The following is a 14,409-nucleotide window of genomic DNA, read 5'->3' on the forward strand; positions in this document are numbered from 1 at the left end:
AAACTAGTTGCTAAACTCAAAACATGGAACATTTCCTTTCACATTTTTGGAAGACCCCCCCCCCCTTGAGCTTTTATTCCTGGCCCAGTTATTAGTTAACTCCATGTCAGTGACAAAGAAATGGCAGTATCTCATTAACTTGTTGATGCTGGTGCTATTCATTCATCTAAAAATAATTGTAGTGACTTACTGCAAAAGGTGTGCAGATGATCTGCAGGCTGCCTTGAACACAGAATCATGGGTTTTGCATAACGCACAATGCATAGGGCGATGCCCTACTTTTTAGCCTCTGCTCATTATCTGTTAGATGGGAATAATAATAAGAACCTTAGAGATTCTTTACAAAACCTACTATTCTGAATCAGCAACATTTGTCAATAGAAACAAGCCTTTCCAACCACTCATGAGTTATTCATAGGTCAGTTGCCTTTGCAGGCAAATCTGCACTCTTTCTGCCTCTTGTCTACCAGAAATGATGCACTGGTATTATTTACATAATCACTCATGCTGGGGTCCAGGAGAGTTGAGCCAAGAGCATTTTCAAGGGCTCTGGAAAAGGATTCTCTTTCTGCTAAGACATTAACTCACCCTTCAATGTGTAAACAAATGAGAGGTTATGTCGAATTAAGAGGCTGCTACTCCCATATGTCTGATCCTGCAAAGAAGTCTTAACCAGACTCTTCCAACGATGAATAAAAGGAATATTGCATTAAAAAAGCACTTTGCTAGGTTCCAGTGCTAAATGAATGCCCATCAATGATGCAGTGGTTGAATCAGGAAGGCTAGAGCTGCAATTGCCCAATTGGTAAACAGGGTTATACTGGTTTAAGTCCAGGCTCTTCATGCTCCCTTGTTTGTAGAATACAGCTGTAAACCTTTCTCAGTAGGTCAAATCAGCACTAATTCCACTGAGTTGTAGCTTGCATCCATAGTAGGGCTCTTTTAGTACAGAGGCATTGCTTTCCCACCATGAAGTGGAACAGAGAGAAAGAGGGAAATGACCATCACCAGGAACAAAATATTCTATCATATCTGTACATAGTTATCTATATAAAAATCATCCTATATAAACCATCATTTAATAAGCTAGCAAAAATCCACAAACTGTATCCTTCTTCAGCACCTAAAGGTAAAGGTACCTCTGACCATTAGGTCCAGTCACGGACGACTCTGGGGTTGCGGTGTTCATCTCGCTCTATAGGCCAAGGGAGCCAGAGTTTGTCCACAGACAGCTTCTGGGTCATGTGGCCAGCATGACTAAGCTGCTTCTGGTGAACCAGAGCAGCGCATGGAAACGCTGTTTACCTTCCCGCTGTAGCGGTACCTTTTTATCTACTTGCACTTTGACATGCTTTCGAACTGCTAGGCGGGCAGGAGCTGGGACCGAACAATGGGAGCTCACCCCGTTGCGGGGATTCGAAGCTCCGACCTTCTGATCGGCAAGCCCTAAGCCCATTTTCAGCAGGGGAAACTGCATAGATTCGGGTGAGTGAAAATGCAATAGCAGCACCAACCTGTCCAGGGTATATAGGCAAAGTGCTACTGAGGCTTTGGGGGGGGGGAATCTATTATACCTATAATTAAAAGCTTCCTTCTTGAGACTTCTACTATGGGACACAGAAACATGCTAATTACAGGACATTATTGCACCTGAGCAAGGAATAGTTTCTGTGCCAAGCATATACAGTACTTGCCTGGAAGCCATACACCCATGCTAAGAAATGCTAATCTCAAGTGTTGGAAGATGGATTGTGTTTACTCAGTGGCGAGGGTAATGTATTCTTGTGCACAGAATGACTTCCCATTATTATTGCTTCACATGCTATGAACGCATGAAGCTGTCTTTTCCCAAATCGCATCATCAGTTATTTTACCACAGTACTTTTTACACCAACAAGCAGCAGTCCTCCCTCCTCCCTTCCAGGCTCCTGACAGGAGTATTTCCCTGGGCCTCTCCTTAGATATGCTAAGGACTGAATCTGGAACCTTTTGCATACAGATCATTTGCTTTGCAACTGAGCTATGGCTCTTCCAGGTAATCCCTGGATCAAACTGAGTCCTGCATTTAATTCCAGCACTAGAAGATGAGGGGGGGCGGGACACATGCCAGGGTTTTTGTTTGCTTGCTTCCCTTCACTTTTTCATCCCTTTTCTCCTGTGACAGATGATTAATAGAATACATAAAATTTGAGCATAGCTGTCAACTTTCGGATTTGAAAATAAGGGATCAGCAGCCTCACCTGTCCCGGGGACAGTCTACAGTATATCTAACAATCCAGGATAGCAGTGGGAAACGGCGCTGGAATACGGGAATTTCCAGCAAAAAAAAGAGGGAGGGTTGGCAGCTATGAATTTGAGAGGTCATTGAGAGGAAGGAGTGAAGTACTTGGTTGTCTCGCTGACTTGGCCTGGGTACTGAAAAGAAGGCCAGTGCATTTGGTTATTTCTGCCTGCAAAATACCCAGCACTAAAGACCCCCCCCCATTTCTTGAAGGCATGCAAACAAGTGTTCTTAGAGGATTTGGGGTACGGTGAGGAGCCAGAATACAGTGGTACCTCTGATTACGAACTTAATTCGTTCCAGAGGTCCGTTCTTAACCTGAAACCATTCTTAACCTGAGGTACCAATTTAGCTAATGGGGCCTCTTGCTGCCGCTGTGCCGGCGGCGTGCGATTTCTGTTCTCATCCTGTGGTAAAGTTCTTAACCCGAAGTACTACTTCTGGGTTAGCGGAGTCTGTAACCCGAAGTGTTTGTAACTGAGGTGTTTGCAACCCGAGGTACCACTCTATTCCCTTTGCCCCCCCCCCCACAAATTTATCCATTAGAAAGAACCAGACAGCAGGCTGCTTGATGCCACTAATGATTGTTCTCAGGTGGCATTTCTCCCTCTGCCCCCCCCGCCCCTTTTTTGAAAGCAGTAGGCTGTATTGATAAAACCTTCAGCAGCTGTTGACTAGACCTCAGAGGCTACTTCCTCAGCTCTAAAACTTTTCAGGGGAATCTGTCAACGCTTCTGCCACTTCCGCTGCAAGGTCAAGACAAGCACATGGCAGCTTTATGAGTGTGCCAGATCCTTGCCAGCTGTTTCTCCTACCTTCATTTTCACCTAACTCTCTTTATTAAGAAACAGAAATACATGAATCCCCCCCTTCCTTTTTACAGTAAGAAAAGAAGACACTTAGCATAAGTTACCATGAAGGACGACCTCCCCCCCCCCCAAAAAAAACAACCCCTTTGATTAAGGAGTATGGAATCAGGGCCTAAACCTGCACACAGCTATGATGATATGGACCACTCTATTGATTGGATGTGAGGAGGATCTGGCTGCGACATCTGTCACCCCATTGATTGCCAGGGTTGATTCGGCTGATCTGGCTGGCTAGGCGGGTGTCCCCTTCCTCCTTCATGTGTGTCCCTCCTGAAGCTGTGTGCTCGGTGGAAGAGGACGACCATCCCAGATAGAAGGAGTGTACCGTTCTTCGGTCAAGGGTATACGATAGCTAGGCGCTCCCCTGCTAGAACCTCCAAACAAGCTCAAGGTCCAAAAAACAACAACACTTTGATTAAGGAGTATGGAATCAGGGCCTAAACCTGCACACAGCTATGATGCTATGGACCACTCTATTGATCTCTCTCTCTCTCTCCCTGCTATCTAAAGTGGCAGTTAGGCGTCATAAACAGCAAAGAGCCTTGTGACACTTTTTGAGATTAATAGATGCACTTGTGGAATAATCTTCCAGCAACTCGAGCCATGCTTCATGAAATGAATGAAATGCGCTATTTCGGTTGGCAGATTATGTGGAATGACATTTCTGTTCAAAGCTGAAATGTATACAGTGTAAGCTGAGTAAGCATTTGCAACTTCTGCAATTGGTGATATTCCTAGCTGTGCCAATTGTTGCCGTTGTGCATGGCCACTGTACTTCCTTACATTTGAACCTTGCATGGAATTGTCCCAGACCTACAGAACATCCTGCATTCCATGGCCCTTTGGCTTCCCTGTTTTTCTCTCTTTCTCCATTGCTATATGGATAATCTGCCAACTGTGATAATAGGCTGTGCGCATTTGGTGAAGTAGGTTCTGATCTTATGCCAGACTCCTTTCGTTAGACCTTGTAAGTTCCACAAGGATCGTTCCTGTTTTTTGTTGCGGCAGGTTAACACAGCCACCCCACCCCCCCGTGTTCGAAATCACATTTTCATTTCCACAAAACAACTTTGTTTTCCTATTTCGTTGTGGTAGCTCTCATGTCACCTTGCTACAGTTGTTGCGACACCGAGATAATGTTCACTGAAGGATGCTTTTTTTTTTAAAAAAAAACACCTTGCATTAAATTCTGGGTGATATGGTGTTACCCAAAAATTGTGGGTGACATCGTGCTTTCTGCCAGGAACCTATGGAAGAACCTGGGCAATGACTATAGAGTTTTTTCCGGTGGTTTGTTCTTCATGGAGGCAAAAAAATAAGGGGAGGGGGCAACAACGAAAGGGCTAGGATATATGAGTGCAACATGACATGGAAGAACCTTGCACTGATAGCATATTTTCACCCACATAGTTTGTCCTTCTGGTTTGCGGATGGGAGGAGACCATGAGGCATCTGATGTACAGGGGTTGAAGGTCATGAATGATCATACTATGCCCATGCAAAAAAGCACCATGCAGCCATGCTCTTTCTAATAACCTGAGCATTATTGAAACCTTAAAACTATTTTAACCAGTTTACCTTGAAAGTATATTTCTCCCAAAAAATGTGTGTTTTGGGGATTCATTTTCCTACTTTGATTTTGTTTATTTTTTTAGGTCCAATCAGCAGCATTCTGGTGAACCGTTATGGTAGCCGACCGGTGGTCATAATGGGAGGCTTGCTATGTGGCATAGGGATGGTTTCTGCCTCCTTCTGCACAAGCATTCTTCAACTGTACTTATGCGCTGGGCTTATCACAGGTAATAACGAAACCTTTCTTTACTTTCCTTAGAATAATGGACACTGCAGATGTCTAATGAGGATACTTAAATCAGTCCTCACCAATGGGGTGCTCGCTGGACATTTTGGACTGCAGCTCCTGCCACCCCCAGCCAGCACAGCCATGCCGAAATCGGCTGATGGGAATTGTGCTCCAAATAAACAAATAAATGTGAGGGTGGCGGGACTGAGGGAAGAACCTCTCCTGAGGATCTCAGAACCCGGGCAGGTTTGTATGAGGGAATATGGTCTTTTAGATACCTTGGGCCTTATAGGGCTTTATAGGTCATAACCAGCACTTTGAATTGTGCCCAGGAATAGACTGGTAGCCAATGGAACTGCTGTAACAAGGGAGTCATATGCTTGCTATAACCAGCCCTGGTTGGTAACCTGGCTGTAGCTCTTTGAACCAGTTGAAGTTTCTGAGCACTTTTCAAAGGCAGCCCCACATCGAGCACGTTGTTGTTGTTTAGTCATTTAGTCGTCTCCGACTCTTCGTGACCCCATGGACCAGAGCACACCAGGCACTCCTGTCTTCCACTGCCTCCCACAGTTTGTTCAGACTTATGTTAGTAGCTTCGGGAACACTGTCCAACCATCTGTCATCCTCAATCTTTCCCAACATCAGGGTCTTTTCCAGAGAGTCTTCTCTTCTCATGAGGTGGCCAAAGTATTGGAGCCTCAGCTTCAGGATCTGTCCTTCCAGTGAGCACTCAGGGTTGATTTCCTTCAGAATGGATAGGTTTGATCTTTTTGCAGTCCATGGGACTCTCAAGAGTCTCCTCCAGCACCATAATTCAAAAGCATCAATTTTTTGGCGATCAGCCTTCTTAATGGTCCAGCTCTCACTTCCATACATCACTACTGGGAAAACCATAGCTTAAACTATACAGACCTTTGTCGGCAAGGTGATGTCTCTGCTTTTTAAGATGCTGTCTAGGTTTGTCCTCGCTTTTCTCCCAAGAAGCAGGCGTCTTTTAATTTCGTGACTGCTGTCACCATCTGCAGTGATCATGGAGACCCTGATGTTGGGAAAGATTGAGGGCACTAGGAGAAGGGGACGACAGAGGACGAGATGGTTGGACAGTGTTCTAGAAGCTACGAACATGAGTTTGACCAAACTGCGGGAGGCAGTGGAAGACAGGAGTGCCTGGCGTGCTATGGTCCATGGGGTCACGAAGAGTCGGACACGACTAAACGACTAAACAACAACAACAACAACAAATGGTTGTCTGCAAAAGCTCATATCACCTTAAGCTCTTCTTCTGCAACCAAGGAATTAAAAAGCAAGATCCCAGCGTAGGACTGCTGGATTAGAACATATCTAGAAGTACGATTTCCTATCCTATTACAGATGTTAATTAACATGGCTGCTCTAGCTTGATTGTATTACCAGTAATTACTGCTGGTGTGAATGATCATTTGTGCTTATTCTGCAAACATTTAAGCTTTAATCGAATTGTCACAGACCGCTCTTTTTGCATTTCATTGCCATTTGACCCCAGAGTTTATCACTTTCCTCTCTAGCCTGTGTGTGTAGGTATATACTTCCCCACTGGGAGCAATACCTCATTCATCATGCTACAATAAATCTAGTCGCAAGGGGGGGGGCATGAGGCTCCTTTGTTGTCTTTGATGCAGAAAGGACAACATGGCTACCCCTCTGGGGCACATGGTCAGTCCCTGCTGTGCCAGAGCACGTTTTGCCTTCCGAATTAATTCTATCTCTGTCTCTGTTACAGGCCTTGGCCTTGCCCTCAACCTCCAGCCTTCCGTCATCATCATTGGAAAGTACTTCCTGAAGAGGCGTCCAATAGCCAACGGCCTCGCCATGGCAGGAAGCCCTGTCATGCTTTGTACACTCGCTCCCTTGAACCAGTTCCTTTTCGACAACTTTGGGTGGAGGGGGAGCTTTTTCATTCTTGGGGCGATACTACTGAACTGCTGTGTGGCTGGAGCCCTCTTCAGGCCCATTGGCGCAGCAGCTGGCCCCACTAAGAGGCAAACAAACAAACAAGCAAAAGAGACTTTAGCTAAAGAACAGCTTGATATGGGCATAGCTGAAATGGCTGGCCCTGGAGACGAAGAGAAAGAGGACAAAGACTGTTGCGAAAACTTCAACAAATTCCTTGATTTGTCTCTTTTCAAGCACAGGGGCTTCCTGATCTATTTGATAGGGAATGTGCTGATGTTTCTGGGCTTTTTTGCCCCTATTGTTTTTTTGGCTCCTTACGCAAAGCACCTTGGGATTGATGAATATTCAGCAGCATTCCTCCTTTCAATTCTGGCAATAGTCGATATGATAGCTAGGCCGGCTACGGGGCTCATTGCCAACAGCAAGTGGGTGAGGCCAAAGATTCAGTATTTCTTCAGCTTCTCCATTGCTTTTAATGGCACATGCCATCTGCTGTGCCCTTTAGCAACAGGCTATTCAGGCCTGGTAGTGTATTCCGTCTTCTACGGGCTGGCCTTCGGTATGGTTTGCGCGATGCTGTTTGAAACTCTCATGGACCTGGTTGGCGCCAGCCGATTCACAAGTGCTGTTGGACTCGTCACTATAGTGGAATGCTGCACCATCTTACTTGGGCCACCTATTGGGGGTAAGGATATTTCTATACTCCTGCTCATTGTTCTGTCTGCAGTTGGGAACAGATCTGTGAATTCTTTGACCTTGAGTAGGGGACATCAGGTTTTAAGGTGTGCTCCACCACTTCAAATGCAGCAGCTAGACTGGTGACTGGGAGCGGCCGCCAAGACCACATAACACCGGTCTTGAAAGATCTACATTGGCTCCCAGTACGTTTCCAAGCACAGTTCAAACTGTTGGTGCTGACCTTTAAAGCCCTAAATGGCCTCGGTCCAGTATACCTGAAGGAGCGTCTCCACCCCCATTGTTCTGCCCGGACACTGAGGCCCAGTACTGAGGGCCTTCTGGTGGTTCCCTCGTTGCGAGAAGTCAAGTTGCAGGGAACCAGGCAGAGGGCCTTCTTGGTGGTGGCGCCCGCCCTGTGGAACGCCCTCCCATCAGATGTCAAAGAAAAAAACAGCTACCAGATTTTTAGAAGACATCTGAAGGCAGCCGTGTTTAGGGAGGCTTTTAATGTTTAATAGATTATTTTATTTCATTTTTTCTGTTGCAAGCCGCCCAAAGTGGCTGGGAAACCCAGTCAGATGGGTGGGGTATAAATAATAAATTATTATTATTATTATTATTATTATTATTATTATTATTATTATTATTCAAATGTTGACCCACCATTTCTTCCTTTTGCTGGACCTCTTTCCTTGAGTTTTCCAGCAATGCAGTTTCAATGGGACTTGCTCCCAGGTAAGTACACATACGATTGCAGCTTAAATGGCAACTGATATAAGATGGCTGGCCACCACGAGCTCTGGTTGAAAACGAAGCACAGCTAGAAAGTTCAGTTCCCCTGCAAACTAATTGAAATGGGTTTTGCGGAGCTGAAGTGCCAAATCAAAGTTTATTTTTCAAACAAATTCAGATGAAATCGCTGCTGCTTAAATGTAAGGTATTTGCAAGCTAAGATGTAACTCTGCTGCTGAGATGTAACCTTGCAAGACCTCAGGTTCCTCTGCTGGCAAACTAAGTAGATAACACTTGGATTAGAATTTGAAGAGTGACAGCATGGTTGTTATCTTTATATGTTTGCTTTTAGGAATTAAGACCTTTTAAATTTAGTAGCACTTATTTCTGAATGGACATGTGAATTCTAGCCACGTTTCTCTCCCTCTGTCATACCAAGAATTCAGGTTGGGCAACAGCGGTTTATATGGTCAGTTACGCAGGCCTCTCTTCAGTAAACAGTTCTAAACAAATACGAAACCTTCCAGAGCTTTGGGGGAGGGGAGAGTTGGAGGAGCTGGTTGCAAGTACTGGAATCCACACGTTTTTATTGTATAATCCCTGCTTTTTGTTCTTCAGAGGTATAACTGTTCAATCAAAAGCTTATTAACTTCAAACAACAACAGAAACCCTCTGATAGCAAAATCTGCTCTCTACAAGGAAGCTCTGCAGGAGTTGTGTCAATATGACAAAACTTTTGAAAGGGGGAAATTAGATGCAATGTTCATGTAACTTTCAGAATAAAATTCCTTTAAGCATCCACAGATTCAAATATGCAGTGACAGTGGGTTTCAGTTTTATTACAAGGCGAGCATCATTTCGTTAGTAGGTGCCATTCCTGTTAACACTTGTGTTCTGCAACTACCGTATGAGGCCATGTTACCAGATAACTTGCTAGAGGTATAATTCCAAAATGGTGGTACCCCTAGGGAACAGCCTTGTGGATAAGCTTTTGGTGGTGAGTTGTGATATTAACTTGGCATGTGCACACCAAGTACATAGTATTTGCTGGCATTTTAACTGCAGCACGTTGATTAGCGCTAAGATTTATTTATCTGCCTCATAGGAGTGCATCTAGGTGGCATTCAGCTCTACTGTTTAATTACACCCTGACGTAAATGATGCCGCTTTTCATGAATGAAATTTGAGCTGTTGCAACAGCCAGCCATAGCTGCCAAGTTTTCCCTTTTCTCGCGAGGAAGCCTATTCAGCATAAGGGAATTACCCTTTAAAAAAGGGAGAACTTGGCAGCTATGCAGCCAGCTCTCCTGCTTGGTTCCATTGCTGCAAGATGCAAAGTCAGCCCATAGTAAATCCATTCTAATCAATGAAGGGGCTGGTCTGGTATGCATTACTAAGGCCTGGTGAAAGGGAGGGGCTGATCTAATCCAGCACTTTCCCACTGGGTACTTACTGCAGCACCAGTGCAAGTTGCACTAACAGGCATGTCAAACCTGCGGCCCTCCAGATGTTTTGGCCTACAACTCCCATGATCCCTAGCTAGCAGGACCAGTGGTTGGGGAAGATGGGAATTGTAGTCCAAAACATCTGGAGGGCCGCAGGTTTGACATGCCTGCGTGACTAAGATGAAAAGAGAATGGAATTGAACTAAGATGGAAGAGAAATGGATGTGATGTACCAGGGGGATGGGAAATTGCAAGTGGCTGATCTTTGTAAATGTTTTTGGGAACTGCTACAGTATTCTACACACTTATGAGAGCAGCAGTCTTTTGCAGACCTTGGGATAATTTAGCTAGATATAAATCTTTGCATAGTTATAGGATAAAAGTTGCCTCTGAACTTTTTGTGTGTGTGTCTCAGTGCTGGACTAAAGAGAGTATTTCAACAAGGACATAAATGACCAAATAGGGTAGGCTCAGTAATATATAGGATCAATGCTATCCTCTCACTGCACAGGGTTTGTGTTGGATTCTATGGTTTGTATTCACACATTAACAGAACAGCTCCACTTGCATTGAAATTTGCTTTAACCCTATGGATTACAGTGGGACTGAAATGGCTTTGGACCATTTCCTACCTAGAGGGTTGGTGGGTTAGAAGATATAACCATTAAAATGCAACTGCTTAGTGGGTAATACTGTAACTTATGCTACCCCAAAAGCATTGCCAGGTAAATGGACCTCAGATAGTGTAATTCAAAAGATTTACAAAAATACAGGCCCCTATTTTGTTTTGTTTTATTTTATTACCTCGATGAGCAATTCACTTCTTCCCTTTTTGTCCTTTGCCTGGAAGAACACCTGCACATTACCTTCCTTTCGAGGGGAAACTTTATTCCATTCAGGATAACTTGGATTTTGTTTTAAAGCAGCCATTTCCCAAGTTATATACAATTTTATGAAGCAGATTAAGCTAATTGCTAAATCTTGGTAATGAGGCCAGAAACTGCTGTGTAATAGTTTGCAATATGAGTTTTGCAGCATTGTTTCCTCCATTTTAATAAGCAGCCCATTGATTGGTTCTTTGGCATTTAATAACCTACTACTGCGTTTTGCTTTAATGAACTAAGTAAATTGTTCCCGGTGTGCTTTATGACATTGCCTTACTCTCAAAGGGGGGAACGGGGCGAGACTCTTCTCCTGCTGAATTCTCCTCATTAAAGCACTTGGTGAAATGTATTTAGCAGACCTCTAGGTCATTCTGATTAGCAGAAAGTGAGAATTACTGCAATTAGCCTCTGGCTGGGTAAGGGGGGGGGACGGAAAACAAGAGGGGACATGATAAAAGTATATAAAATTATGCAAGTTGTGGAGAAAGTGGATAGAGAGACATTTTCCTCACTCTCTCATAATACTGAAACCCATGGTCATCCAGTGAAGCTGGAATGGAAGATTTAGGACAGAAAAAAGAAAGAAGATTTAGGACAGCCACCCTGACCTTCGAGGGGCGCAAAATTCCAGGGGTTGTAGGTTGTAGGGTCTGTGTTTCCTTTTAGACAATGAAGCACAGAGGAGGCTGCAATGTCTTTATGATATATTTACACATATACACAACCTGACTCTAATGGAGGGATCTCCAGCATTACATTACAAGTAGTTCTGGCTTCTCCTATAGCCACAGCATTGGATTCAAAACAGACACCAGCATCCTGCTTTTTGACTCTTTCTCCAACCCACTGCTAAGTAACTCTGTTGTCATACTAAACTCTAACCTCCCCTAAAACACTGGCACGGCCTTTTAAGCTAAACCCTTAGTTGAGGGAGGGAGGGAGGAAACCCACACATTTGCACATGGGGGCCACTGCAGAAAAGCCCTGTTCTCGTGTTGCTGCCCTCTGAACCTTTTATGGAGGAGGCACACAAAGAAGGGCCTCAGGATAACAAAGAGGATGATTGCGGGGGCCGGTTTGGTTCTGAGACTTTGGCAATCTGGGTTCAGAGCCCTGCCGGGCCATAGAAACCTCATTGTGTAGTAGAAGGCTTAGTGTTCCCTTCTGTGAAGCTGTATAGTTAGTCAACCTTTGATCTGTTTGCTTTTTGGGGCCGGAGTTACTACTTAATACCCGCTTGATTGATTATTTATCCAGTTGAATAGGCTGAAAGTAATGATTAATCCTGTTAAGAGTCCCTTTTGGTTGATTGGCAGCCCTTTTCCTCTCTCCCTTCGCAGGAACTCTCATCGACATGTTTGGGGACTACAAATACATGTTCATCAAGTGTGGGGCAGTGATGGTGCTGGCTGGGATATTCCTCTTCATTATGAATTACTACAACTACAGAATGCTTGCAAAAGAGGAGAAAGCAAAGAAAAAACTCGAAGCCCAAAAGAAGGACGATGGACCCATGAGGACAATAACCGCAGAAGGAAACACCACGGGAGTAGAAGAGATGAACGGTGGCCCTGAAGCAGTCCCTCTGAGAAGTGAAGAGGAAGCACTAAAGAATGGGGCAAACATCGCATGCGAAGCCTAAATCTGCATCACCTGATTTTCTGAATGGGAAATAGCTCTTTTGTATTTCTTAAAGTGACTTCAGATGTACAGCATTTATAGTTGGCCTTCACAAACTATTGGCTCCCCCCTCCCGCCCCGCCAACTCCAAAAGCCTAGAAGCAAATAACAAGCCCAGTTTCCTACGAGCACACAGCAAATGCTATGTCGTGCTCGTTACTACACTACTTCAAATCTGTATAAGCTTAGAGCGTTCCCAGCCCCTTAGGCAGCAAATACTTTCCTCCTTGTTTAGTCCCGGATAATTGCCTATGTCGGAGCTTCGTGCCTGTGCCCGTCACCCAAAATGGAAGAACCAGGGAACATTTTGTAGGAAAAGTTGCATGGCATTGGAGAAGTTGCTCACAGACAGTAGATCCTTTACATTGGAGAGTTAGCTCATCATTCTCCGTGTCCTCTAACAGAGAAGAGCTACAGCTCAGCAGTAAGGCACATGCTTTGTGTGCAGAATATGCCAAACATCTCTAGAAATAAAAGGTACTGAGTATCAGGCCTGAGAAAGAACATAAGAAGAGCCTGCTGGATCAGGCCAGTTCCTCATCAGTTGCAATATGGGAAAGCCCAAAGGCAACAGAGCTGCCCCCTCTTGCCATTTCCAGCAACTGGTATTCAGAATACTGCCCCTGACTGTGGAGGTAGAAAATATCCACCAGGGTAGCCTTGTCCTCCATGCATTTGTCTAATCCTCTTTTAAAAGGGCCTCCTCCTAAGAGCTACTGCTAGCCAGAGTGGGCAGTGCTCTCTTAGAAGGATCCGCGGTTTGACTTGGTATAAGGGATGCTCGTATTTTCATTACTCTTTCATAGCTTATAATTCACAGTGCCTGCTGTATGGCCGGGGTGTACACAGCAGGCCTCTTCTAGTGGCAATCTGATGCACAGAACAAAAGAAGTGAAGAGAGAGAGAGAGAGACTTTGAAGAGAGCTAACTGTTGCCACTGACTTCTCTTGTTGAGAAACACCCATTTGACATTCGGACCCAGTCATGTGATGGTTGCTCATCACTTTTTCCAACAGGAGAGTTTTCTGGCTCTCACGCTATGAGGTCTTAACATGAATGTGCATAAGAACAGCATACAGTTCGAATGCTTAGGTTGCACTACACAATTCAGTTTCTGTGGCATGTTTACTAACATTAACAGTAATTCACATGCTAATATAAAGCTTACCAAAGTTTTGTTAAAACAAAAATAAAAAAGATCCTTCCAGTAGCACCTTAGAGACCAACTAAGTTTGTCATAGGTATAAGCTTTCGTGTGCATGTTGTTGTTGTCCGGTCTGTAAATTCTGGTTAGACTTAGATAACTTCCAGCTGGACTGTACAAACCCCAATTCATGCATTGTCCCAGAATACCTCCACAAAAACCTGACCTAAGACCTTTGCACAAGACACAGTCCTAACCTGATCTTTCAGCAACAATTTCCTTTGTTATCGTTTTATGACTGACACAAACTGCACACCAGATATTTCCCCAGAAACACAGATTCCATTGCTGCTCCTTCCTCTCTCTTTTTAAAACAACCTGGCCATTCATTCTCAGGAAGACTTCCAAGTAATTTCAAAAATCATGAGCTTGGCTTGTTTCAAATAAAGGTATTATTTTACTGCCACTGAATTTTATTATTATAAAGGTTTCCAGTAAAGCTACCCCAAGAAGACATTTTTCTGATAAAATTGTCTTGAGTTTTTTCTTTTTCTCACCTAACCCCAGGGGGAAATAAAGAGACCACTTTGCAGAATTGGGTACTGAAACTTATACATCAATGTAATATGTGTACATTTATTTGCTGCCACAGCCAAAATTAAAGGGCACCCCCCAAAAAAAAAACACTTGTGGAGATTGATGAGGCTAGCAAGCTGATAGTTTAGCTTCCCTGACATATAACATGTGAGTTAGACCCTAAGTCAGGCTCAAATGCACAAGAGTGAAACAAGGAACATTAGGGATTGAGTCAAGGGAATTTTGGGGTAGAGAACGTGGATGGTCCTTTGCAGAGAATTAAAATTCAGGAGCGCTAAACCTCAGGCAAAATTTACTTTGCCTGCAGCTAATGGATACCAGATATACTTGCCAAGATGAATATGCGCTGCTTTATCTGGCAGAACT

General features: G+C 44.2%; 1 protein-coding gene across 2 annotated transcripts in view; it reads left to right on the top strand.

Annotated features, from left to right (window-relative positions):
* Positions 1-13,912, top strand: part of LOC118080058 (monocarboxylate transporter 2-like) — a 30,833-nt gene extending 16,921 nt beyond the window's left edge. For both annotated transcript variants that reach the window (XM_060271327.1, XM_060271326.1), the window contains exons 3-5: positions 4,806-4,949; positions 6,711-7,568; positions 11,963-13,912. In XM_060271327.1, coding sequence (XP_060127310.1) covers positions 4,806-4,949; positions 6,711-7,568; positions 11,963-12,264 — 1,304 coding nt within the window. In that variant the 3' untranslated portion in view covers positions 12,265-13,912. The remainder of the gene's footprint in view (positions 1-4,805; positions 4,950-6,710; positions 7,569-11,962) is intronic.
* The last annotated feature ends 497 nt before the right edge of the window (positions 13,913-14,409 follow it).

This window comes from Zootoca vivipara, chromosome 2 (assembly GCF_963506605.1).
Source record: "Zootoca vivipara chromosome 2, rZooViv1.1, whole genome shotgun sequence".
Lineage (NCBI taxonomy): Eukaryota > Metazoa > Chordata > Lepidosauria > Squamata > Lacertidae > Zootoca > Zootoca vivipara.